The following is a 26,740-nucleotide window of genomic DNA, read 5'->3' as shown; positions in this document are numbered from 1 at the left end:
AGTTCAAGGTCAACCTAGTCTATTGAGGGAGTTCCAGGACAGCCAGGGCTGCATAGAGAGACCCTGTCTCAGGAAAAATCATCAATCAGTCAGACAAACAAAGCTCAGAGAACAGCAGAGTGAGCTCTTTGATGTGTGACCACAGCCCTTAGGCGTGAAGGACTGAGTCCCAGACCAACCGCCCTGCCATACATCCTGAGCATCAGGGCAAGTGATTCTGTCTCTAAAACAAACAAGTAATTGGAGTGTGGTGGCCCGGGCCTGTACTCCCATCACCTGGGAGGCAGCGGGAGGAGTGGGGGTTCAAGGTCATCCCCAGAGAGGCCAGAGGTCAGACCTTGACTCAAATCAATCAAAGGCTGAAGAGATGACACAGTGGTCAAGCCACTTGTTGCTGTCCATAGGACCCCAGTTTGTTCCAAGCACCCACACTGGGTGGCCCACAGCCGTTTGGAACTCCAGCTCCAGAGGCCTTCCTCTGGCCGCTGCGGTCAGCAGGTACCCACATGGCATGCGCGCGCACACACACACACGTGCAGGCAAAGCACTCACACACATAAACCTATAAAAAAGTCAACTAACCAAATAAGAAAAAACCTTGGAGAGAGGGATTTGGTTGTACATCGAGTAGCTGTGTCAGGAACACCCACGGTGTGCAAGGCACATACGTGTGAGACTGCTGAGTTGTGGGCAGGGGCCTGGTATCGAGGCCTGGTACCGAGGCCTGATATGGTGTGACTGTCCAGGCAATCAGGGCCCTAGCCAAAGGTACTGCATCTCATTTGGGTCTTGTGCCCGTGTTCTCCAGGAAGGCCACCCTAGCGGACATCGTGGAGCAGCTGCAGGAGAAAGAGGCAGGCCCTGGGCTCCCTGCTGGGGTGGTAAGTTGAGTCACAGGGATGGGTGGTGGTAGAAGCCCTCTTAGTGGCCAGGATCTTGAGAGGCAATCATTGCGCAGGCCCATCCTCCTTCCAGGACCTTGCAGTCAGCATATGGAGCCACAAACCCAGGACCCTTATTTCTCCCTCCACACACAAGGATTAGACTCTAAACTCTGCCCCATCTGTTTTAGACTCCCTATTTCTCCAAGCCTTGTGGGGGTTCCGAATTTCCTCATTAGTCACTCAAGAGACCACCCCAAGATTCCTCACACAGAAATTCTATACCCTTCCTCTAGTCTACCTCCTTAGACCCTGTCCCTACCTTCCAGCTTCCAGAATTCCAAAGCCTAAATTCGAATGACCCATTCCCAAAACCCAAGGGGGTCTCCTCAGCCCTGAGGGTCTTCTTATGTTCCCCTCCAAGATAAGCGGCCCTGCAGAACGATGGGACCCCTGGCCCTAAGGCTCCCCGAGACAGGATGCTCCCCGCTAGTCATCATGGACAGTACCCCTCTCCCCACTCCCTTCATTCACACAGCCGTCGCTGCCTCAACCTCGTGAGCTTCCCCCCGGTCGCCTGCCCAACGGGCTTGAGCCGCCCGAGCGGACACCTCGGCCCGATCGGCCGCGGGCACGGGACCGGCCCAAGCCACGCCGGCGGCCACGGCCTCGAGAGGGTGGTGAGGGCGGGGGAAGCCGGCGCTCGCGCTCCGCCCCTGCCCAGGGAGGCTCCGCCCCCGCTCCTCCGCCTCCGCCCACTCACACAGTGCAGCACGAGGGCTTCCTGCTGCGCAAGCGCGAGCTCGACGCTAACCGCAAGTCGTCCAACCGGTGAGCGCGTGGGCGGGGCTTTGGATGGCTGGGAGCCCTCTCAGGGTGTTTCATGAATGAGTAGCTGGGCGGGAGGGGGGCGGGGCTCAAATTCAAAGACTCCAACCCGTGAAGGGGAGGGGCGTGGTCGACGTTTAGCATCTCCAATAGCTAAGTGGTCGAGCGAGATGGGCGCATGACAAAGGTTCTTGCCCCTAACGTGAACAAATTGAGATTCAGTCTCAGCGACCACCCTAGGTGTTGACTGTGACTAAGGAGCAAACCTGAAGTAGTGTCTAATCTGGATGATTCCAGTGCGGTGTGAATTGGAGCTTCAAGATGGCATCCAATCAGTGAGCGGGATGACGGGATGGATCCCTTCCGCCGCCCCACCTTACAACCTCTACTCATGAAATTTACAGTGGGGTTCCGGAAAGGAGCATAGCCTCAACTGAGGACCTAGTTTTGGAATGTTGGAAGTTATTTCAGATTTCCAGATGAGCAGCTTTTCTTTTGTTTTTTGGGGGTTTTTGTTTGTTTTTCGAGACAGGGTTTCGCTGTAACTTTAGAGCCTGTAGCTCTTGTAGATCAGGCCGGCCTCGGACTCACAGAGATACACCTGCCTCTGCCTCCTAAGGGCTGGACCTAAAAGCGTGTGCCACCACCGCCCGGCCAGCTTAAATTATCTAAACTACATTTATTTGTGTTGGGGGTGGAAGTTGTGTGTAGAGGTCAGAGGACAACTGACAGGAGTCGGTTCTCTCCTTCCACCGTGGGTCCCTGCGATTGAACTCAGGCTGTAAGGCTTGGCTGCAAGTGCCTTAATCTCCTCAGGCCCTAACACGTTTGCACATGTGTGTTTGTGTGTGAGTGTGTGCGTGTTTACTTTTGAAGAGAGTTCAGCTTGTACTTGTCCAGTACATTTTTGTCCAACTGAGATGGAAAATGTGGGGCAGGGAGAGTCAGGTATAGTGATATCTGGACCCAGGACACGAAGGGAGCAGGACAGGCTGAGGCTTTGCTGGTGCTGACTGAAGTTAATGTTTTCTTCCTTGTCCCTAGACCAACATGGGAATGAACACTGACACCTGTTGAATGTTATCTTCCTAACCAGGCACTTCTTCCTAGACAGGGACTTTGGCTGCATGGGGAGACCAGATCTTGTTTCAGACTGTAGGAACCTTACCTCTTCCTTGAAGGAACAACTTGGTGAAGGGCGGGGAAAGGAGAACCAGAGAAGGCGATGCATGGGGAAAGTGAGAGCAATGAACGAAACACGGGTGTGCATATGAGTCAGTTGAATTCTTTCAGGACTGGGGATCAAGCCCGTGGCCTCATGTTCTACCACTGAGATATACCCCCAGCTCCTCGCTAGTGAATCCTAGACAAGGGCTCTACCTACTGCTGGCTGCTTTCCTATCCCAAAAGCTCGTGTCTTGCTTTTAGGAAAGTCAATATGAAACGAGACGAGGAAGGGTTAGCCAGCAGGGACCAGCCTGGGCAAACTCTTGGTTCTGGGAGCACTAGTCACACCTCCCAGAACAGGACCTACCTTGTGGGGCAAAGGGCCAGAGGTACAAGATCAAGCACACGCTCTGTAAGGGTGATGATGTAGAGTTCCCAGGCAGAACTCTGCAGCTCTGCCTCAAGCGCCATCTCACCACCCCCAGGTCATGGGTGAGCCTGTACTGTGTGCTCAGCAAGGGGGAGCTAGGCTTCTACAAGGACTCCAAAGGCCCATCATCGGGGGGCACGCATGGTGGGGAACCACTGCTCAGCCTCCACAAGGCCACCAGCGAGGTGGCTAGTGACTACAAGAAAAAGAAACATGTCTTCAAGCTCCAGTGAGTCCCTCCCATGGGCAGAAGGGAGGGGGGCTCCGCCTTGCTTTATTTCCCCTGTGGGCTCTCAATTTTCTTGAAAGGCAATGGATGGGAGCAGGGGCTGGGCCCCTCAAGATCCCTGAAGTCCTTTGTCTCCTGCAGGACCCAGGATGGCAGCGAGTTCTTGCTCCAAGCTAAAGATGAGGTAAGAGTTGGTTCTTTCACACCATAAGTTGATCTCTAAGTGGTCTAGCTTCCTGGTTCCTGAATCAAGGAGTTGGGGCTGTAGAAGAAACCACACAGGCCAGAAGTATAAGAACTGTTAACAGGAAAGCAGTGAGAGCCTAGAGAGCGTCCTAAGACGGGGGGGGGGGGGGTCCAGGGAAGGTGCCTGGTGGCCATGATCGCTAAGTCCATCTTCTTTGTCATAGCCGCTCAGAAGGCTGGGAAGACAGTAGGTGTAGGTTTAAAAGGAGTCACCAGCGGTCTAGGGAGATGGCTCAGTGGTTAAGAGTACTTACTCCCTGCTTTTCAGGAGGACTCAAGTGTGGTTCTTAGCACCCACGTAAGGCAGCTCACAACTCCCTGTATCTGCAGCTTTAGGGGATCTAACACCCTCTTCTGGCCTCTGAGGCCACCTGTACACGCATGGCATATATATACACCAACACGATAAAAAGAGAGAGAGAGGCTGTAATCCCAGCACTCGTGAGGCTGAGGCGGGAGGATCACTGAATTCGAGGTCAGCCTGGACTATAGAGTGATTTCCAGGACAGCCAGGGCTGCCCAGAGAAACCCTGTCCTGAAATACCTTCCTTGGCCGGGCAGTGGTGGCTCACGCCTTTAATCCCAGCACTTGGGAGGCAGAGGCAGGTGGATCTCTGTGAGTTCGAGACAAGCCTGGTCTACAAGAGCTAGTTCCAGGACAGGCTCCAAAACCACAGAGAAACCCTGTCTAGAAAAACCGGAAAAAAAAAAAAGAAATACGTTCCTCCCTCCAAAAAGGGAGTGATCAAGGTTGGGTGTGGTCATTTTCTGTAATCTCAGCATATGGGAGGTGGAAGCGAGAGGATCAGTCCTGGGTTACAGAGTGAGAATGAAGCCATCCTGGGCTAACCCATCTGAAAAAGGGAAGATGTGTGATCCCCACAGAGATAACCAAAAAGGCAGAACTTCAAAGGCTTGTGACAGCCAACTGCAGGAGGACAGCTGAGCTGAGGTAGACGGTCTCAGAAAGGTTTCTGGGGACTGGATCTCTCTCGGTATTGGGGGTATCCAGGAGAGGATTCTATCCCAAGTGCACTGGGGTGAGGGTTGTTGAGAGGAGAGTTGATGTGAAGCATCACACACCCCATGGGACTAGAGAAGCCGTTCAGTGGTAAGAAAGTTGCTGTTCAAGCCTGAGGCCATTATTTGGATTCCAGCATTCACAGAAAGAAAGAAAGAAAGAAAGAAAGAAAGAAAGAAAGAGAGAAAGAGAGAAAGAAAGAAAAAGAGAAAGAAGGAAGAAAGAAAGAGAGAGCGAGCCAGGCATGGCTGCTCACAAACAACCCCATAATTGTAGGCAATTGCTGGAGACCCTGTTTGGAGGGAACTGGACGGGAGGTAATAGAGCAGGACACTTGGATCCTCTCCTGGCCTCCACACATGTGCACAGGCACGCCCCCCCCATTCTTAAACATCACACAAATGAAAGAATGAGGATTTTTAAAGATCCTTTTAAATTTTTAAAAAACATTTATTTTTATCTGTATGCTTGCCTGCATGTGTGTGCGTGTGCATGTGGCTGCCTGATTCTCCACCACGGCTAGAAGAGGGTGGTGTATCCCCTGAAACAGATGCTCACGTGGGTGCTGAGAATGAAATTCTGGTCCCAGCCAGTATTCTTACTCATGGAGCCATCTCTCAAGTTCCTAAATATGGTTTCTATTTTTCTTTTTTGAGACAGGGTTTCTCTATGTAGTCCTGGAACTTCCTATGTAGATCAGGCTGACCTCAAACTCCCAGAGATCCTCCTACCTCTGCCTCCCAAGTACTGGGATTAAAGGGGTGCCCCACCATCTTGCTCTGTTACATTTTATGTTTGCGTGTGTGTTCATGAGTGTGTGTGCGCAAACGTACTATGCCTTGGGTGTGCAGGTGGAGGCCTCCCTGAGTCAGTGCTCGCCTTCCGCTGTGTGGGTCCTGCTTATCATTCATCAGGCTCCAATGTGCTGTTACCTACTGAGCTCCCTTTCTGAGAGCTCAAATAATTTATCTGAGAGTTTTTGTGAAAAGCGAAGTCAGTTGGTACATGGAGGCCAATTAGCGACTGGCAAAGGTCGAGGCTCTGCAAGTTTCTGCTCAATGCTTCCCTTCATTTAGGTTGTTCATCTGTGTGTGTGTGGGGGGGGGGGGTGTCTTACAGATGATGCTATTGCTTCTGTTTAAGCGAATAAATCCACAGAAGGGCTTAGAGAAGAGTCCCCTTAGCCTCACTATCAGCATTACCCAGATAACAGAAGGGAGGGCAGTGTGGTTGAGATCCTCCCCCAGAGATGGACCTGTCCTGCTTCTTCCGCCAGGAGGAGATGAATGGCTGGCTGGAGGCTGTGGCTAACTCAGTGGCGGAACACGCCGAGATCGCCCGCTGGGGTCAGACACTACCTACCACATCATCCACAGATGAGGGCAACCCCAAACGTGAGGGTGCAGAGCGGAGGGCCAGCGGGCGCCGGAAGTGACTCCAGGTACCCTCCCCACTTGGAGTCTGACAAGTCTCCTTGCCCCTCCTCTCCGCACTGTGGACACAAAGACACCTTTTCATCCGCAAGGGCAGAAATGACTGCGGATGTGTCACGGTGGACCCTGGAATGGAAGGGACTTCTCCTGCACTCCAAGAAATGGTGGTGGGGGATTGTTGTCCCTATAGCCATATCTCGGTCCCTTCCCGCTCGCCAACCCCACCCCAGGTGCTGGGGCTCCATTCTTTTTATGCAATAACTGAGCTTGGTGGGGACTGGCCAGGAGCCAGTTGAGCCAAGCACCCTGCCCCATCCTCAGATCCTGCCCCAAGAAGCTGGAGTGGCGAGGGATCTGGGAGGTGGTGGTGTTCGTTGGCCTCCTCTCCGCCCTAAGGATGGACACGGGGGCGCTGGTGAGGTCCCCTGGACCATCCAGGGTGCTAGGGGGTGGGGAGGGGACACTCCTCCCTGCCTTTACCTCACTTCCAATGCTGCCTTGATCTGTCTGGGAAGAGGGAGCGAAGGGGCCCTTAGCCCTTGCACTCCGCCATCTCAGAGCCATGCGGTTAATTCCTGACTTAGTTTATTTTTGCAAAAATGTAGACCTCTCCCTCCTTCCCCCGCCCCGCATCCGCGAAGGCTTTTAATAGGAGGGGAGTCAAAGTTCAAAATTGTCTTCCTCTCTCCTCCCCCATTCAGCTGTAAATGCCACTTCCCGACGGGAGGGGGGTTGGGAAGTCCTCCCCCCTGCATGCTTCTGGCTGGAGCACCTCCCTGGGAGTCGGGGGATCAGGGTTACAGGCAGCCCCAGTGGCTGCCCGAAAACGCCGCCAGGGCCGGGGGTGCGGGGCGGTGTGGCAGGCGCACACTGTATGTACCTATAATAAACCCTTTGGCTTTGACGGTCTACGCTGGTTTGTTTGCGTACCTGAGACAGGATTGGAGGGTGGGCTGATGGGACGCGGGTGCGAAGACCGTCTACCAGACTCTGGATGTACCTGCCCATTGGTGGCTCATTTCAAGATCTGCACACGTACTCCTCAACAGGTCGCCTAGATATTATGCCTAAATAAGGGAACCCTAGAAATAAGGGGAAGTTATTAAACTACCCCAAAGCAGCTGAGAGATGCGCCCCATCGTGGTCAGGAAAGACTGCCCGGCTTTAAAGAGTCAGAGAAACGTAATTGCGATGAGCGAACGCTCTGTCCAATCGTCGGAGAATGCTGGAGTCTCTAGACCAATGAGCAAGCATCAGGGGCGGGGTCTGTGCGCACCCGGAAGTGGGTCCAGACAGGCAGGCTCGCCGGGGGGCCATGGCTGTTGCTACTACCGCAGCGGAGGGGGTCCCGAATCGGGGATCCCCGGGGGAAGTAATCAATCTGAACGTGGGGGGCAAGCGGTGAGTGTGGGAGATCCCCGAGGCCCCATCCTACGGGACGAAGGCGGGATACCCGCCTCTTCTAGGGGTGGGGGTGGTAATCCCTGTCTATCAAGGGTTGCTCCGCCCCGTGCTGGAGGCTTGGCGCTTGGATAAAAAAATGCCAAAGAAGGGAAGTTTCCGTGCGTGGATCGCGTGGGAGAAGGCAGCGGTCCTTACCTCCCCGTCATCTGTTTCCTCTCCTTACCTCACGGCCCCAGGTTTAGTACCTCTCGCCAGACGCTCACCTGGATCCCAGACTCTTTCTTCTCCAGGTGATTAGGAGAGCCAGTTTGGGGGCGAGGGTAGGAGGGGATGAAAGGAAAGGGTGTGGGAAGACTTATTTCCACCTTTACTCACCTCTGCAACTCGGCCCGTGACACCTCCTCGGCTTCCCCTTCCTGTAGTCTTTTGAGCGGACGCATCTCAACTCTGAAAGATGAGACCGGAGCTGTGAGTAGGGAAAGATCAAAAGTGGGATGGCCAGTGGGAGGAAGGACAGGACTTCCTACTCACTCCCGGTTGCCATGCCCTCCCCCCATACAGATCTTCATCGACAGGGACCCCACCGTCTTTGCCCCCATCCTCAACTTCCTGCGGACCAAAGAGTTAGACCCCAGGTTGGTATGGGTAAGGGAGTATGTTCCCCCATCAAGTAAGTCTCTCCTCCTTCTCGGAGTGTCTGCCCAGGTGTTCCATTCAATTCAAATTATGTGCACACGTTTGTTCCTAGATTTTTTTAAAAAGTATTTTTGTTTGTTTGTTTGCTTTTCAAGACAGCGTTTCTCTGTAGCTTTAGAGCCTGTCCTAGAACTAGCTCTTTTAGCCCAGGCTGGCCTCTAACTCAAAGAGATCCGCCTGCCTCTGCCTCCCAAGTGCTGGGATTAAAGACATGTGCCACCACTGCCCGGTTTAAGAAGTATTCTAAAAGTATTTTAGCCCTGGCTGCTAGAAATCTCAGCCCAGACCAAGCTAACTTTCCTTACTTTCCCTTCCTTCCTTCCTTCCTTCCTTTCTTCTTTCTTTCTGTCCTGGAACTCCCTCTGTAGACCAGGCTGGCCTCAAACTCCTTAGATATCCGCCTGCCTCTCCCTCCCAAATGCTGGGATTAAAAGCATGCACCATCACCACCCGGCTAAACTTACTTTGATCCTCTTGCCTCTACTTCCTATGTTCCAGGGTGGCAGGTGTGCACCATCCTCAAATTCCCTAGAATCTTAAGCCTGTCAATACTAGCAGTTTCAAAAACCTTCTCAGAACGTGCTGCCCACCCCAAACACCCCAGACTTTTACCCCAATTCTCTTCTATTACCCAGGGGTATCCACGGGTCCAGCCTCCTCCATGAAGCCCAATTCTATGGGCTCACTCCACTGGGTAAGTGTAAGTGCCCCCCTCAAGTCAGCATGCTCAGTTACTTCCTGAGCATTCTCTACCTTTTTGACTCGCCCAGTCAGAAAGATGGTTGGGTTAGAGCTCAGAGCACTGGGTTTGGGTCTGGCTCTGAAGGAGTTGGTTGGCAGTTCTGTGGAAACCACATGGGGAGAGAGGGTCATGGGTCTGCCTTCCTGTCCCTCAAGATCAAGTTTTGAGTCCTTCCCTTGCAGTTCGTCGCCTGCAGGTAAGGGAAGAGTTGGATCGATCTTCCTGTGGAAATGTCCTCTTCAATGGTTATCTACCTCCTCCAGGTAGGCACTCCCCGTAGATGCAGGGGAATGGGAGATTGGATTAGAGACTACATTTCCCATAAGACTACAGACCCTTAGGTACTTGTATTTGGAGCCTGGGGCTGTAATGGGAGTTGTAGTTCTTTATCAGATGGTTGGAAAGGAAATAGGAAACAGCATTTTCCATGAAGCATGCACTAGAGCCTGATGGGAGGTGTAGTCTGAGTTTTCTTAGGTTTTGTCCTGTTTTTCAGAAAAGAGAAACACGGAACAAAAAAAAAAAGCCCAAACAAACAACCATTTAAAATATAAGCTTTAGGCCGGGCGATGGTGGCGCACGCCTTTAATCCCAGCACTCAGGAGGCAGAGGCAGGCGGATCTCTGTGAGTTCGAGACCAGTCTGGTCTACAGAGCTAGTTCCAGGACAGGCTCCAAAGCCACAGAGAAACCCTGTCTCGAAAAACCAAAAAAAAAAATAAAAAATAAAAAAATAAAAATAAAATATAAGCTTTAGCTACTAACTCTATACCACAAATACAGTAGAGATGTGAAAATAAAGCCTGAACAGAACAGCTGGGCATGGCAGCACACGCCTTTAATCCCAGTACTGAGGCAGGGGATCTCTGTGAGCTGGAGAACAGCTTGGCTTACATACCCAGTTCCAGGATAGTCAGGGAGACACTGGAAGACCATGTTTCAAAACAAACACCACAACAAAAAGCCAGAACAATGTTCTTTCTCCCAAAAAAGGGGGTTGGTTCCCTTTATTAGAAGGGAAGAGAACCAAATTTTTAATTTATTCTATAATAATAATTATTAATAATAGTTGTTGTTGTTGTTATGAGCCTGTTTCAGTGAACCTGGCATTTACCGATTGGCTAAGCTCGCTTGTGCACAAAATGGGAGGATTTGCCTTGGTCTACCTTCCTAGCTCTCAGCTTGTAGCAAGTACTTTACCCAAGAGCCATCTCTGTAGCACCTGCATTATATTCTTTATTTTATTATGTATTTACTATAGTACTGGATTTGGCACCCAGGGCTTTGTGCATGCCCAGCAGGTGCTGTAGCATGGAGCCACATCCCCAAACCTTGACTGGGGAATTCTAGGCGTGTGTTCTATTTCTGCCCACAGCCCTTCCCGGGTAAATTCTGGAAACATACTCTACTGCTGAGATACAACCCATCTCTATCTTAACTTTAAAAAGAAAATAGTTATTATATGATATGTATTTATTTATTGGGGCACTTGGGGGGCATGTAAGGAGGCTAGAGGACAAGTCAGAATCATTTCTCTCTCCCACCACACGGGTCCCAGGATCAAAGCCACGATTGTTAGTCTTGGTGACAAGCACCTTCACCTATGAGACAGCTCGCCACCCCTCTTCTGGTTTGTTTTCTTGTTGTTTGTTGACATAGGGTCTCACTAGGTTGCCCAGCCTGACCTTGAACTTGTAATCCTCCAGCTCTAGATTTCCAAGTAGTTACAATTACAGACCTACCCACCAGACCTGACTAAAGTTAGCAAATAGTGGAAAGATATCAGTGCCAGAGCAGCACCAAACTGGCTCTTTCTCTGTCATAGGCTTCTGGGTCATAGAATGTCATACCCTGGTACCACAACACACCTTCCCCGGGTCACTGCCCCACATGGGGCCTTCATGCCTGTTGCAGTTTCAGTGTTCACAGCCCGCCATGATTATAATTATGGTGACTGACCCTCCCTGTACTACAGTATTTCCAGTGAAGCGGAGAAACCGGCACAGCCTGGTGGGACCCCAGCAAGTAGGGGGACGCCCAGCCCCTGTTCGACGGAGCAACACCATGCCCCCCAACTTGGGTAATGCAGGGCTATTGGGCCGAATGCTGGATGAGAGAGCACCTCCATCCCCATCAGGTAAGCGTATGTCTTTGTCTTTGGCACGTGTGTTGTGCTTGGTACCGAGCCTAGAACATACATTCTGGCACTGTCTAGCCTCCTCTTTTGTGTGTTTGTGTGTGTGTGTTTTGGTTTTTTTGTTTTGTTTTGTTTTGTTTTTGGGGGGGGGCAGGCTCTTACCCTGAGCCAGGCTGGAGCTCAAAGCAATCCAGTTCTCTTACCTCAGCCTCCTGAGTGCTAGAATTAGGAGTATGAACCATCACCTGGGCTCTTTGAGCCCTCATTTTAATCTGATTATTTATTTTTAATTGTCATTATTGTAGGCGTGTGTGAATTCATAACACAGTGCACTTGTGGAGGTCAGAGGCTACCACGTGTGTTGTGGATATTGAACCTAGAATTTCCGGCTTGTTCCAGAGCTGCTTTTATATATGCTGAATCCACTCCCTGGCCCCCAGCCTTTTCTTTACTTTCTGTTTTGAGACAGGGTCTCCCTAGGTTGCCTAGGCTGGCCTTGAATTTGTGTTCCTTCTGTCTCAACCACCAAAGTACCTGAGATTACAGGCCACACTACCAGATGCAGCTTAAATTTCTGTCCTTTAGGAGGTTAGGGCCAGTGGGCCCCTGTGACCCTGTTCTGGTCTCCTCTCTTGTCCCCAAGGCCAACTGGAGGAGCCAGGGATGGTGCGACTGGTCTGTGGCCACCACAACTGGATCGCTGTGGCCTACACGCACTTCCTGGTCTGTTACAGGTACTGAGGGTGGGGATGGGCTGTGGGAGAGGGTGGCTCTGAGGAGGGAGCTAATGATTCCTCCAATCTCACAGGCTGAAGGAAGCCTCTGGCTGGCAGCTAGCATTTTCCAGCCCTCGCCTGGACTGGCCCATTGAGCGCCTGGCTCTCACGGCTCGGGTGCTCAGCGGTGCTCCGGGTGAGCATGACAAGATGGTGGCTGCAGCCACAGGCAGTGAGATCCTTCTGTGGGCTCTACAGGCACAAGGTGGTGGCTCTGAGATAGGTATGTTCCTTGGGCTTTTTAGACCCCTGTAGAATTCTGCAATCTGTTAAAATAACCCAGCCCGTGAAACTGAATATCCATATGAGAAGCGTAAGAATACTGTGCTCTACTCAGTCTCTTTACCCTGTAAGAGAATGTTCTAGACCTTCGGAGTCCTGCATTTTTTATTTGGCCTTAGACAAGGTTTTACCATGTAGCCCAAGCCTTGAATTCCAGGTGTTCTTGTCCTCAATGCCTGAATGCTGGACCACAACCACACCAAGTGCCACCATGCCCAGTTAACACACTGATTATATTTTATTTTTGTATATATTTGTTTATGTGTCTGGAGAGAGGGGAGCATGCGTGGAATTCTGGATCTAATCCCAGCACCATATAAACTGGTTGGGGAGTACACAGCTGTAATCCAGCACACAGAAGTTGGAGTCTAGCCTGGGCTACATGAGACCCCAACTCAAAATAATAACAACAAAATTCAGCCCTTGGTTGTCATAGCCTTTGTCCCAACAGGAGAGTTTTTAGCCTTTTTGGAAACCTCAGCCTGTTAGAATTCTACCTGCCCTTAGAGTTCCACACTTATCAAATGCTCTGCTTAATTCCTGGAATCCTCTAAGCTCGGGGATTCCATTTCCCAACACAACCCATGGCCCTTGATGTTCTTGCTGCTGCACCCCACCCCTGCAGTGGGCGTCCAAGCTCCCATTGAGCCCTCCTTGCTGCCGCACCCCACCCCTGCAGTGGGCATCCAGCCTCCCATTGAGCCCTCCTTGCTGCTGCACCCCACCCCTGCAGTGGGCGTCCAGCCTCTCCTTGCTGCCTACAGGTGTCTTCCACCTGGGTGTACCAGTGGAGGCCTTGTTCTTTGTTGGGAACCAGCTCATTGCCACAAGCCACACAGGACGCATCGGGGTGTGGAATGCTGTCACAAAGCACTGGCAGGTGAGTTTGGCCAGCCTGGCGCACTCCTCCCAAGTGTCTGGACTGCGTAGGCCCAGGGATTCTTCCTGCTTCACACCACCTGGAGAGAGAGCCAGACAACCCTACAGTGGGTGTGGAGTAAAAGTTCGTGGAACACGGGCCTGGTGGCACATGCCTTTAGTCCCAGCACTCAGGAGGCAGAGGCAGGTGGATCTCTGTGAGTTCAAGGTCAGACTAGTCTACAAAGCAAGTTTCAGGACAGCCAAAGGTAAACAGAGAAACCCTGTCTCAGGAAGAGAGAGAGAGAGATATGTTACAGGAAGAGCCATGATGTTACAGGAAGAGCTGTGATGTTACAGGGAGAGCCGTGATGTTACAGGAAGAGCTGTGATGTTACAGGGAGAGCCGTGATGTTAGAGATAGACACAGATGGCAACTGGCAAGGCTGGAAGGGATAGGCTTAGGCCCAGGTGGTGTGGCCATGCTGGGCACACAAAAATGGTCACTGTAGGAGAAAGGCAAGGACGCCGGGAGGGTCCCACACTGCTGCCACTTTCCTGCCCCAGGTCCAGGAGGTCCAGCCTATCACCAGTTACGATGCAGCCGGCTCCTTCCTCCTCCTGGGCTGCAGCAACGGCTCCATCTATTACGTAGGTGAGCCACGTCCTTCCTCCTGCGGTGTGAGGGGTGGGCTGGAGCAGGCACCTCCAACACATCTGCCCCACCCCTGCCTGTCCACCTAGATGTGCAGAAATTCCCCCTGCGGATGAAGGACAATGACCTCCTTGTCAGTGAGCTCTACCGGGACCCGGCAGAGGATGGGGTCACCGCACTCAGCGTCTACCTCACCCCCAAAACCAGTAAGCTATGATGAAGCCTCTGTCCCTGTTGTCACTGGTCAGCTCCAGCCTTGGCCTGCAGCCGTGTCCCTGCCTGTGCAGCGTTGTCTCGTGGGGTTCCTCAGAAAGTTCCTTCAGCATGTGGTTTGGCTTTGTTTTGTTTAGCCACGTGCTCCATGACAGGCCACTGTTAGTTGATTTTTGGGTCTTTCCCATTCCATCAGGACATGTGTCACGTCCACCCTTGACCAGCAAGGAAAAACGCAACACCCGGAGCTCTTCTTGCACCAGTTTTCAGGACTTTATTCACAGCAATCCTTCTCCTTCTCCTTCTCCTTCTCCTTCTCTCTCTCTCTCTCTGGGCAAACCCCTCCCAGCCCTTAAGTAGGCATGGGCTGCCAACCCCGAACTGCCAGGTGGGCACTGCCCATAGGTTCACGCATATGCAGGCAGCTGATAATCATTGCGTGATCATAGCATAGGTCAGGCCTTAGCCATCTCAGGAGTTGATTATACATCTCCATCAGGTGTGACACCCTGCAGCTCGCTACAGACATGATATTTGTATAATTCATAAAACCAAGAGAATTGATACATATCAGATAGTAGATAAATCCAAGCTCAAGGATCCTTGATTATCACTCCCCCCCATTTTGGGGGAAGACAGAATCTTTCTCTGTAGCCTAGGGTAGCCTCTAACTCTAGAACACTTCACCCTTCTGCATGAGCCTCCTGAGTGCTGGGATCACAGGCTAGCCCCTCGGTTCTTCTCCCCATCTCCTAGATTTAATATCCATCCATGTTCCTATATGGGAATCAAGTGCATTGCCTGTGGCCCCTGCACACACTGCTGACACTGTATTTTTTCTACCTGTGTTCTTTATAATGCTTTGTTTAGTTTCTGGGAATCTCTCCAACACTCAGGGAGGCAGAGGCAGCTTGGTGGGGGGAATCTCTGTGAGTTTGTGAGTTCAAAGCCAGCCTGATTTACATATTGAATTCTAAACCAACTGGGGCTACATAGTGAGACTGTCTCAAAAAAATGAAAAAAGTTTTGAGGCTCTCAAAATGAAAAGTTGTTAGTGGAGTCCCTGAGCCACCGGGAGGTGTGCTCTTCTCTTATTCTGTTTATATGTCATTCGGAAATTTATAAAAAGGTTTATTGGTTTATGTTTATGACTGTCTTGCTGCATGTATGTAAGTACATGATTGGTGCCCAAAGACTACAAATAAGGGATCAGAAGGAGTTCCAGGTGGCTGTGAGCTGCTATGTGGGTCCTGGGAATTGAACCTGGGTCTTCCGGAAGAGCAGCAAATGCTCTTTATCACTGAGCCATCTCTCCACCCCTACCTGTGGTTTCTTAGTCTCATGAATATGTCTCTCTTTCTCTGTCGCTGTCTCTTTCCCTGCCATCTCTCCCCCACTTCCTTCTCTCCTTCTCTCACTCTCTCACCCTCTGCCCTGGTTCTGTTTTCCACGACAGACCTTCTTTGTTGTTGGCCTCTCCCTAGGTGACAGTGGGAACTGGATTGAGATTGCCTATGGCACCAGCTCAGGGGTCGTGCGGGTCATTGTGCAGCACCCCGAGACCGTGGGCTCGGGTCCCCAGCTCTTCCAGACCTTCAGCGTGCATCGCAGTCCTGTCACGAAGATCATGCTGTCGGAGAAGCACCTCATCTCAGGTGGGTGTCCCTGTCGCGGGGACGGGTGTGTGGAGAGACACCTCTCAGGCTGAAGATCACAGAAGTGGAGGGGGACTGACAGGCCAGTGACTCGGGTCCTAGGGTGAGGGAGGAGAGTCACTTCCAGTTTAAGGCCAGCCTGGTCTACAGAGTGAGTTCTAGAACAGTCAGGGCCACACAGAGAAACTGTCAAAACAACACAAAAACAAACAAAAAAAAGATTCTAAAAACTTACGTGTGTGTGTGTGTGTGTGTGTGTGAGAGAGAGAGAGAGAGAGAGAGCGCGCAGGTGTCTACAGAGGGCAGAAGAGGATATCACTGTCCCTGGAGACAGGGTTACAGGTGGTTGTGAGCCACCCGACATGGGTGCTGGAAACTGAATTCAGTTCCTCTGCAAGAGTAGCACTCTAAACCACTCAACTCTCTCCAGCTCCCTTCACCTTGGGTTTTTGTTTTTATTTTTTATTTTATTTTATGTACATGTAAGTGTGTGTGAGGGTGTCGGATCCACAGACAGTTGAGAACCACCATGCAGATGCTGGGATTGAATCCAGGTCCTCTGGAAGAGCAGCCAGTGCTCTTAACCTCTGAGCCATCTCTCCAGTCCCTTTATCTTTTTTTTTTTTTTTTTTTGGTTTGGTTTTTGTTTTTTTTTTTTTTTTTTTTTTGGTTTTTTCGAGACAAGGTTTCTCTGTGGTTTTGGAGCCTGTCCTGGAACTAGCTCTGTAGACCAGGCTGGTCTCGAACTCACAAAGATCCGCCTGCCTCTGCCTCCCGAGTGCTGGGATTACAGGCGTGCGCCACCACCGCCCAGCCCCCTTTATCTTGTTTTTAAGACTCTTATGGCAGCCAGGCTGTGGTGGCACATGCACTTGGAAGGCAGAGGCAGGCGGATTTCTGTGAGGTGGAAGCCAGCCCGCTGTACAGGACAGGCCCCAAAGCCACACAGAGAAACCCATTCTCAAAAAACCAAACAAAACAACAATAATAAAATAGGACCCTTATAGGATCTGGGGATTGCCCCTATGCTAGGGTGACTGGCTGGGGAGTCCCTGGGACCAGCTCATTGCCACCTCCCCTGCGCAGGGATGACAAGCACGCACCTCCACATTCAGGCCCGGATACTCGCATGGCAAACACTGTCCACTGAGCTAGCCCCTGGGGTTTTGACTGAGATAAGGTCTTGCTACATAGCCCAGGCTAGCCTAGAATTTAGGATCCTTTGGATCCAGCCTTCCAAACCCGGGGTTTCAGGAAAGCCCCGGGTTTTAGGCGTGGACTACCACACTTCTTTCTCAAGTGTTTGAGGATCACTGAAGAACGCTGATTCAGGGCGAGCCTGTCAAGAGGCCGAGGGCCTTAGAGTGGAAATGAAGGGCCACAGGTGTAGATCATCAGGGACAAGCATTCCAGTCAGAGAGAACAGCCATTGCAAAAGAACCAGTGGGGAGAGTGGGAGGGGCCTGGAGGGTCTCAAGGGTTGATGTCCTTGCTTTGTCTGGATGTGACCTGTAGCTGTAGGGATAGGATCAGAAGCCTAGAAAAGAGATGGGGTGAAAGGGTCCCAGGTGGGGTCCGTAGCCAGGGTAACATGGGGACAGATTCTGACCACTTCAGAGGCAGAGGTGACAGGATCTCTGGGCATCCAGAAGAGAGAATTTCTTAAAGGGAAGAACTCACCACAGCTGGGCCCTCACACCTCCAAAAGGGGCTCCTGCTGGGGGTCTAGGAGGGTCTAACTGTGCGGGCACCATGGCCAGGCCTGACGTTCGGCTTTCTCTCTGCTCTTTAGTCTGCGCTGACAACAACCATGTTCGGACTTGGTCTGTGACCCGCTTTCGAGGCATGATCTCCACCCAGCCCGGTTCCACTCCGCTAGCGTCCTTCAAGATCCTGGCGCTGGAATCGGCCGATGGGCACGGAGGCTGCAGTGCTGGCAATGACATTGGTGCCTGCTGGTTCCCTTGATCCCTTCCCGCAGACCTGCCTGAGCCATGTGGGATCCCACTGGCCCGTAGACCTCTGCTGCCCGTTTAGCTGCATTGTTGCCCTCCAACCCACTGACCTCTGCTTCACTTTGGCTTCCCCCTGACCTGCTGTTGACCTCTGTACCCCCAGCTAACCCCACTCTGACCATCAGCAGACAGGCCTGAATGCTGTTGATCCTGGCCAGCCCCTAGTTCTGTCTGCCTCTGTCCAACTGCGGTAGTCTGGGAGCAGGATCTAGGTCTGGGCGTTGGCCAAGCAATGGGGACAGGTAGTGCTGTGGGCTGTGAAGGCCCTGTGGACCCTGGGGCCCTTACCTCACCCCTGCCCACACAGGTCCCTATGGTGAGCGGGATGACCAGCAGGTATTTATCCAAAAGGTGGTGCCAAATGCCAGCCAGCTCTTTGTGCGTCTCTCCTCCACTGGGCAGCGGTGAGTACTGTCCACCAATGAGGCAGGACCAGGGAGGAGGCTGGAAAGGGGTCCTGAAGGAGCAGAGGCTGCAGGGTGAATGGGCCTCTGGGTTGTGTGTGTGAGACTGATAATGGAGAACCCAGATCACTGTGCTGGACCATAGACAACCCAAGCAATCCAGTAGGGTGGGGTGGGATGCAGGCAGAGTGTCAGCGTGAGATGGGGTGCAGGGATAGTGTCAGGGTGGGATGGGGTGCAAGGATAGTGTCAGGGTGAGTTGGGGTGCAGGCAGAGTGTCAGGGTGAGATGGGGTGTAGGGATAGTGTCAGGGTGGGGTGGGGTCCAGGCCAGGGATGAGGAGTGGATGGGCACAAGGAGGCTACAGGAGTCCATAGTAGGTGACCTGAAAAGGAGGCCTGGGGGCGTTGTTTGGGGAGTGGCCTCTGCAGAGAAACCTGCAGCTATGTAGGAATGCGGAATGAGGACTGCCGAACGTGTGCCAGGGCTGGAAAGAGCCACCCTGGCTAGTGGACCTGGATCTTGTGTAGGATAGCTGAGGCCTTTTTCTCAGTGCATGGGAGGCTATGCCTGTGTAAGGGACTGGACAAAAGTTCAAAAGGCAGGGATGACTTTGGGCCAAGTGCTTGGTGGGACACAGGATGAGACAGTGATCTGGGAGACACTGGGTGGCCTGTGGGAGGTGGCAGGTGCAACAGAGGAGACAAGCAGGGGATGTGGGAAGGGTGCTGAGGCCCCGTGGGATACATAAACGTGGGTGGGGGCACACTATCTGAGATGCCAAACAAAACCAGATCTAAGGGGCTGGGGATGCTGCCAGGTCAGTGGAGTGAGTCAGAAGCATGCACCTCGCATGTGTGAAGCTAGGGTTTGACCTCTGGTACATGCCTGTAACCCCAGCACCCAGGAGGTAGCAGCAAAAGGATCAGAAGTTCAAAGTCATCCTCAGCTACCCAGCGGGTTGCAGGCCAGCCTGGGCTACATGAGACCCTGTCTCAAAACAAAATGAAGTGATGGGAACAGATAAGGATTGGGGTGGGCAGGGGAGGGACCAGGCTGATGACCCCTGACCCCTTGCCTCCCACAGGGTGTGTTCCGTTTGCTCAGTGGATGGCTCGCCCACGACTGCCTTCACAGTGCTGGAGTGCGAGGGTTCCATACGGCTGGGCTCCAGGCCCCGGCGCTACCTGCTCACCGGCCAGGCCAATGGCAGCCTGGCCATGTGGGATCTGACTACTGCCATGGATGGCCTGGGCCAGACCCCTGGTACTCCTTGCCCCACTTCAACCCTCCCCATGGTTTCTCTTCCCAGGTCCCAGCCCTCTGGTCCCCTTGAGCCTTTCTTGCCCTCCAGCCCTTTCTTAGCATTGTTTCTCTACTTTCTCTCTGAGTCTCTGACCCCAGCCCATCCATTTCTACGCAGCTTCCCTCTCTCCTACCTCCAGCTGCTCTTGGTCTTTGTCCTCCATCTTACCCCTGACCCTGCTTCTTTGCCACCCCCAGCAGGTGGCCTGACAGAAGAAGAGCTGATGGGCCAGTTGGAGCAGTGCGAACTGACCCCGTTGGCGGCCTCTCGGGGCGCTTTCCCTAGCCCCTCACCCAGGACTTCTCTTACCAGGTAGCTGTAGCATCACTTCGCTCCATGCAGTGGAAACAGCACAGTGACACGGGGGACCCTGACTTTCTCTCCCTCTCAGTCTCCACTCAGCCTCCAGCAACATGTCCCTGTCAGGCCACAGAGGGAGTCCCAGCCCGCCGCAGGCAGAGGTCCGGCGCCGTGGGGCCGGAAGCTTCGTGGATCGGTGTCAAGAGCTGGTGAGAGGTGCTCCAGAACCCCGACGCCCACCGACCCCGGCCCCTCGACCCTCCACAGGTCTTGGCACTCCACTGACACCTCCCAAGAACACTCTTAACGAAACTTCCTTTTGAGCCTAACCACCACAGTGCCTTCATGTGGGCTGGCCCCAGGGAACTCGGCCTTCCTGCTGGAGCCAGGGCCAGGGCCTCCTTGGAGTCACTGAGGTCCCTTAGCCTCCCTTTCCCGAGAGCCAAAGTCACCTCCCTAATAAAGCCCTTACTGCCAGCACTGTTTGTATTCTTGTTTTTTTGTTCTTTTTGGGGGAAGGCTCCCCAAGAAGAGATGGAAATGTAGGGACCCATCAAGTTCTAAGCTTTAAACTAGGAGATACTGCTATAGGTGTGATGGAGCACACCTCTAATCCCAGCACTGGAGATGCAGAGGCAGGAGGATCTCCCTGTAGGCGGAGTTTCTGTCTAGACCGCCAATCAGTTCTGTCCCACCGGACACTCCCAAATTCAAATCTTTTAATGCCAGGTTTTATTAACTCCAATGGGAGGCCTTACCCTCTCTGAGGAGTGGATAGGGTTGGGGGGAGGAGGGGGGGAGAGAGCAGGAGGAAAGAAGGAAGAAGGAACTATGGTTGGTATAAAAAACATTTTAAATAAAGCCAGGCGGTGGTGGCACACACCTTTAATCCCAGCACTGAGGAGGCAGAAGCAGGTGGATCTCTGTGAGTTCGAGGCCAGTCTGGTTCCAGGACAGGCTCCAAAGCTACAGAGAAACCCTGTCTTGCTAAACCAAAATAAATAAATAATAAATAAAAAGACATTAATTATAAATGCTCCGCCAATAGCTTAGGCTTGTCTCCAGCCAGCTCTTAGCAGCTTAGCCCATTTCTACTAATCCATGTGCTGCTCCGAGGCTTGTTTGCCACATCTGTGAACTTCCCATGTTGCTGCTGCCGTGTCTGGCTCTCAGCTCCTCCAACTCTGCTCTCCTTCTTCCCAGCATTCTCTCTGTCCTGAAAATCCTGCCCAGCTATCAGCCAATCTGCTCTTTCTTAACAATGAACTCAGCACATCCTCACAGTGTACAGGATTATCCCACGGCGGATCTCTGTGAGTGTGAGTCCAGACTGGTCTGCATAGTGAATTTCAGGACAGCTAGGGCTATGTAGAGAGACCCTGCCAATAGATGAATGAATGAATGAATGAATGAGTGAGCAAAACAAAAATCAGAAACATCTGACTTCTGGATTAAGCAAAGAAGAGAAGGCATTGGCTTATCCCCGGCTTCAGATTTAGAATGGCTTTTCTACTTTAATTCTTGCCCGTTTCCATCTGGGATACTTTGTCTGCAGCCCAGACAATTCAATTCCAGAAGACCCCTCACTGTCCCTGTGTCTCCCTTCTGGTAGCCAAAAAAAAAACAAAAAAAAAAAAAAAAAAAAAAAACAAAAAAACAAAAAAAAAACAAAACAAAAAAAAAAACAAACCCAAAACCACAGGACTGAGTTCATTGTGGTGACACACACCTGTAATACCAACACTCTGGAGGCTGAAACAGAAGCTACTTACCAGGATCTAGGACCCCCCCTCCCCAGGAGATAAACCTCATGCTTGAGAGGAATTAACCAGTTTAGGTTGGTTTCTGTGCATTCCAAAGGATGGTGTAGGTTAGGTTCATTAAAGTGGGAAGACCTACCCTCCAATGTGGGCAGTGCCATCCTATGGAAAAACCACCCTCAATTGGGTGACCCCTTCTCATGGGCTGCTAGCCCAGACTGCATGAAAAGGAGGGTGAATTGGGCGCCTCTGTCCTTTGCTCTCTGTCTCCTCATTGAGTACGCAATGTATCTGTGACTTCCCTGCCACAATGGCCTGTATCCTTGGCGTGAGTCAAAATAAATCCTCCTGTAGGTAACTTTTGCCAGGTGTTTTTCATACCTAGAGATAAAAAACTAGCACACAAATTAAGAGTCCAATCTGGCCAGGCGGTAGTGACCCACACCTTTAATCAGGAGGGAGATGCAGGTGGATCTCTGTGAGTTCAAGGCCAGCCTGGTCTACATAGAGTATTCCAACTTGACCAGGACTACATATAGAGACCCTGGGAAAAAAAACCAACAAAACAACAACAACAACAACAAAAAAAAACAAAGGCCAACCTTGGCTCCACAGAGAAACTTCGTTACAAAACAAACACAAACCACAGGACAGGTTTTCATGGGTTTGAACCAAGTCAGGAAGCCATTCGTGAATCAGTCACTGCAGTCGGTATGGTGAACGGGTAGAGTCCTGAGCTGGGCCTTGAGCCCTCAGAGGTTAGGAAGAGGGGTCAGTCCTAGGTGGTCAGAGTGGAAGATCGGTTACAAAGAGCACTGGTCTGGTATGGGGGTGCCTGCCGTTAGGTCAGCACTCAGGAGGCAGAGGCAGGTAGATCTCTCTGAGTACAAGGCCAGCCCAGTTACGTGGTAAATTCCACACTAGCCAAGGTTACACAGTGTGAGACCTGGTCTCAAAGCAAAAACAAACAAAAACAAAAAACCCAAACAAACCAAACAAAAAGACTCAAAAAACAAGCAGTGCTGAATGAAAGATTAGCAGATGCAGAGAACCCAGGCCGCTGAGATGCCAAGGGAACAAGAGGGAATGTAACAAATTCCCAGAAACCCCCATCTGTCGTGGTGTGCCCAGTGCTCACGCCTAGAATCTAGCACTCCCTATGCTAAGGCAGGAAGAGCAGAAGTTCAAGGTCATCCTCTACCCTGACTTTGAAGCCAGACTGAGTAACCTTACTCCACCCCTCAAAAAAAAAAAAATCCAAAGTGGCATAGAGTTCTCTGGATCGCAGCCCATCCAGGACACAAAGTGGCATAGAGTTCTCTGGATCGCAGCCCATCCAGGACACAAAGAGGTATAGAGTTCTGTGGATCACAGCCCATCCGGGACACAGATGGGAGTGTGAAAAGGTGAATGATGCTCAAACCTGGGGTCCATGGACCCCAAACTCTGGATTATTTGTCACATGCCAGTACAGTCCTGGGGAGTATGTGACGGTAGGGATTCTAAGGTATTAGGAACTAGACTGTCAGGCAGCCTAAAATGTGAGGGTGCGTTGTAATGATCAGAGATCTAGAACACCGAGGACTTTTTTTCCATGCCAGAAAACTCTTGTATATCTGGAATCCTCATGATTTTAGAAGAAACAGAGCATATTGTCAAATCAAAGTGTTTTTTCAATCGGAATGAAAGTGTTTGGAGGAGAGAACAATGTGGAGAATCTTCTAGAATGCCATAGTCTAGAGCTCTAGAGGGTTTTGAAGTGTTGAGATCCTACTAGGATCCGGAAAAAAAATAAATATGATATAAAAATAAGAAATGGGAACTGGAGACTTCAAATTCAGGGGGGGAAGGGAAGCCAATACCATCCCTGCCATCCCCGGAAGTTGCAGTGGTGAGCCAGAGGCTGTTGCCTAGCAACGAGCATTGACGATGCCCTGGATCCTGGGCAGAAGGGAGAAATTTCGGCAGCGCCCCCAGCAAATGCTCCAGCCACAGGGTAGGATATGGGGAGGGGAGAGACAGGTGAGGGGCATGGTACCCCACAGGGCTGTGTGAGCAGGGACTTGGGGGGATCCCACAAAGACAGAAGCACGGAGCACAGTTAATGGCAAAACTGGAACTCCATTATGGCATTGGGTCAGCCTATGGATAGCTGTGATGAGTCCTGCCTGGCAACGTGCACCTGGGGCCTGATGACCCTGGACAGTGGGTAGGCCCGATGTCTAGGTTTTAGCGTGGGGCGGAGGCATGCATTGCTGTAGATGGCAGTAATGGTGTGAAGGTGGCTGTGTGAATCAGCCCGTGTGGCTCACTGCAGGGAGGGGTTAGGTGTGTGCCCTGTATGTCTTCCGTTGGAAAGAATGGGACTGGGGATGGCATGAATGTGGAACATTCCCTGCTCTCAGTCGGGCCTGAGGCCTGCTTACCTTCTGTATAGCTGGAACCTCAATATGCCTGGGGGCAGGGCTAATGCTTTATTTTAGTCAACCAGCTGGCTGGTGTAGGGTGGGCACACACTTGCCATGCTCAAACACTCAAGGTAAAGTAAGGAGGAACAGGCGACCAAGGCAATTCCAAGCAGATTCGAGGGAAAAAACAGTCAAACTGTTGAGCGATGAGACTTCAAAACCCAGTAGTGGAGCAACAGGAAGAGTGGGGTTTGGAATTCCAAGGGAATCCCTCTCCCATTTCTCTCTGTCTAAGCTCAAGCAAAAGCAGGAACTCCCGGGGGCGGGGGCGAGGGTGGGAGCAGGACTGAAGCTCTAGGTTTGTGAGGCTAAGAAGGTGGGGACTTGGGGTTGGTTTGTTTGAAACAGGTTTTTGCATGTAATCTCTTGAAGGCTCTGGATTTGCTTTTCCACCAGGCTGGCCTGGAGCTCCTCGGGCTCCCCTTCCCAAGAGCTGGTGTTTCAGGACTTATACTACCATGCCAGGCTGAAATTCAAGTTTATAGAGAGGGGAAGACGTTGGGCTTGAGACCCACTGAATTTGGAGGTTGTAACAAGGGCTTGGAGCCTGGAACCCACTAACATGAGTGGGGAGTGGGTGGGCTTATGATCTCCTGTAGCCTAGGCTCCTCCCTGCCAGAAAGGAGGAAACTGGCAGTCTCCAAGAACAAAGGCTATTTATTGTTCTGGGCTTGTGTGGGTTGTTGGGGGAGACCTAAGGAGTGGAGCAGGAAGGGGTTCTGGTTTCTTCTAGGGACCAAGGCTGAAAGGGGTGTGGGAGGGGTAGAGCTGGGAGCTCTCAGGGAGCTGTCTGGTCAAGGGCGTAGCCTGGATTCACAGAGGGCAGAACTTGGGAGGGACAAGTTTTTGCAGATGGTGAGGCTGAAACAGCGGGCAGGGCCATCTTTCCGGAAGGCTTGATGTGGTCGACAGAGATGACACCTGGGTCGGATGTAAGATTAGTACCCCAAAACTACTTTCTTGTTTCTTCGAGATTTGGGGTGGCTGAGGAGGAAAGGAAGAACTCATGATGTAGCCCAGGCTGGCCTGGAGCTCAGGCTCTCCCTGCCTCATCCTGGGGACTGCCATTACGTCTGGTACAACAGCAGAATCTGGTCTCTCGCCTGATAGGTAGGTACCTGGGGGAACTATCAGTTCCATTAGCCAGAGAGAGCTACATTCTAACAGAATCCTCCCAGCCCTGAGTGAGGGGTGAGGCCTGCTAGCCTAAGTCCAGCTTAGAGGACCTGGGCCGCCCTATGCATCCATCTCGGTGGCGACCACTTTTGTCCCTTGGCCCTGCTCAAGAGAGATTGTTGCAGTCAAGTACCTGATTCCTGGAAATCTTCCCACCTCCAGAACTCCCCGCCTGGGCCACCCCGCCCGGCACCTGTCCGTCTAGCCCCTCCCTTGTCGCGAACCCATTGGCCTCTCTCAGAGCGCTGGCAGCGCAGGGATCTGATTGGCGGGAAGTTTCACAGCCCCAGGCTTGCACCGTGGAGAAAGTGAGTCGGCCTCCGGCTGGGGCGGGAGAGGGGGCGGGGCTGGGGCCAAGCGGATCAGGACCCACTGGACACACTGCCCTCCCGGAGCCGGACTCTGAACCCGACAGGATGCGCCGGTCTGGCCTCTGTGGCCACCGCCCCCTCCTCCTCCTCCTGCTGCTCTCAACTGCCACCTCTGCTAGCAGCCCCAGCCCCACCCCCAGCTCTAGCCAGGCCGTAGAGGACTCGGTGGTCCCGGGCCACCAGGCCGGGTAAGCCCACTGCAGACTCTTCTTCCGCATGCATGCTGCACCCAGTGAATCTGATAGTTCCGGAGGAGCAACACCCTCAGATTTAGGAGACTCCAAAGCAAATGCTTTTGATAGGATGCTGTGGTCAAAGCTCTTGGATCTATTAGGAGTCCGTATTTTGCAGGCGCTAAAATTCGAGAAGTGCTGAGACTTCCAGGGTGGTGGGATGGATAAGGTTCCAGCCAATCCCCGAGTTTATTGGGGGATAGTTGTTACCACGGTAAAGATTCCACTTGTCTTAGAATGAGATGGGTGGGGCCCTTGAACTAACCTGGAGCTCCCCAAGTTTCTTGAGTGCCCAACAAAATAAGGTGCTAGAAGGTCGTGAAGAAAAATGGCCGTGTTATGAGTTTCTAGGGGCGCTGAGTTAATTGGAAAGGACTCTATTTTGTTCTAATGGAATAGGAAGACGCGAATGGGCCGCTGGCAGGGGGACTAGGGGAACCTGTGTAGGGGATACTCGGGTTTTCTGGTGCTCTAGTATGCTGAGATCGGAGCTCATCAGGATTAAATGAATTACGAATGATTTGGCGGAAAGATCCAGGATTGTTTTTAACTTGGGGGTTACAGGCATCCATCTCTTCTGCGGGTGACAGGATTGGAGGAGACGGTCTGCCTAGAACCCCAGCCCTGCGCCTGGCATCCCTGCGCTCCGCTCAGTTACAAAGGCCGCGGGCCCTGCTCCCGCCTCGGTCTCTGGGAATGCGTTTAGTAACCCGAGCCGCGCCGGGGGCGGGGCTGGGAAGGGGTTAACCTGGAGAAAAAGAGGGAGGAATGGCGACCGGGTTGGGGGGTCTCGAAGGATCCCCCGTGATAGCCTGCTAACCCACTGAACCCTACTTATCTACAATGGGTCTGAGCATTGGATTCCCTTTCTCAGCATCTTCCAGGGTTGTCTTCTCTGGGCCTGAAGTGCACCGTCATTCCTCGCCCCCCTTTAACTTGGGGATAATGGACTTGTCTGGGGGGGGGGCTGGTTTGCGACGTTCTGGCAGTACCCTGAAGGGGCTGACGCTGAGACCCTGTGGCGCGGAGACATGTCCAGTAAAGACCCTTTACTC

At 52.2% G+C, this 26,740-nt stretch overlaps 2 protein-coding genes across 5 annotated transcripts in view; both read left to right on the top strand.

Moving 5' to 3' along the window:
* Sptbn4 (spectrin beta, non-erythrocytic 4) overlaps window positions 1-7,138 on the top strand; it is a 90,988-nt gene extending 83,850 nt beyond the window's left edge. For 2 of the 4 annotated variants that reach the window (XM_041653413.1, XM_041653416.1), the window contains 5 exons: window positions 809-881; window positions 1,420-1,712; window positions 3,362-3,535; window positions 3,677-3,719; window positions 6,079-7,138. In XM_041653413.1, the coding sequence (XP_041509347.1) occupies window positions 809-881; window positions 1,420-1,712; window positions 3,362-3,535; window positions 3,677-3,719; window positions 6,079-6,237 (742 nt within the window). In that variant the 3' untranslated portion in view covers window positions 6,238-7,138. The remainder of the gene's footprint in view (window positions 1-808; window positions 882-1,419; window positions 1,713-3,361; window positions 3,536-3,676; window positions 3,720-6,078) is intronic. The other 2 variants (XM_041653415.1, XM_041653414.1) reach the window with 2 other exon arrangements.
* Window positions 7,139-7,519: 381 nt separating this feature from the next.
* On the top strand, window positions 7,520-20,149 carry Shkbp1 (SH3KBP1 binding protein 1). The gene is made up of 18 exons (XM_041653739.1): window positions 7,520-7,636; window positions 7,876-7,929; window positions 8,062-8,107; window positions 8,201-8,274; window positions 8,971-9,029; window positions 9,260-9,340; window positions 11,052-11,213; window positions 11,857-11,947; window positions 12,022-12,212; window positions 13,036-13,151; window positions 13,697-13,784; window positions 13,874-13,990; window positions 15,482-15,652; window positions 17,445-17,600; window positions 17,975-18,071; window positions 19,159-19,337; window positions 19,575-19,689; window positions 19,769-20,149. The coding sequence occupies exons 1-18, from the start codon at window positions 7,551-7,553 to the stop codon at window positions 19,998-20,000; spliced, it is 2,115 nt and encodes a 704-aa protein (XP_041509673.1). The 5' UTR covers window positions 7,520-7,550; the 3' UTR covers window positions 20,001-20,149.
* Window positions 20,150-26,740: the final 6,591 nt, after the last annotated feature.

The sequence above is a fragment of the Microtus oregoni genome, unplaced genomic scaffold (genome assembly GCF_018167655.1).
Source record: "Microtus oregoni isolate MIOR12 unplaced genomic scaffold, Mior012 000006F_ref0000085, whole genome shotgun sequence".
NCBI lineage: Eukaryota > Metazoa > Chordata > Mammalia > Rodentia > Cricetidae > Microtus > Microtus oregoni.
This window is presented reverse-complemented; position numbering and strand designations above follow the sequence as displayed.

What these genes read in the sequence shown, in the direction of transcription:
- Shkbp1 (XM_041653739.1), top strand. Translation starts at nt 7,551, where the DNA reads ATGGCTGTTGCTACTACCGCAGCGGAGGGGGTCCCGAATCGGGGATCC. An exon ending in ACCAAAGAGTTAGACCCCAG is followed by an intron (nt 8,275 to 8,970) that starts GTTGGTATGGGT and finishes TCTATTACCCAG; the next exon opens with GGGTATCCACGGGTCCAGCC. An exon ending in CAGTGCTGGCAATGACATTG is followed by an intron (nt 17,601 to 17,974) that starts GTGCCTGCTGGT and finishes CTGCCCACACAG; the next exon opens with GTCCCTATGGTGAGCGGGAT.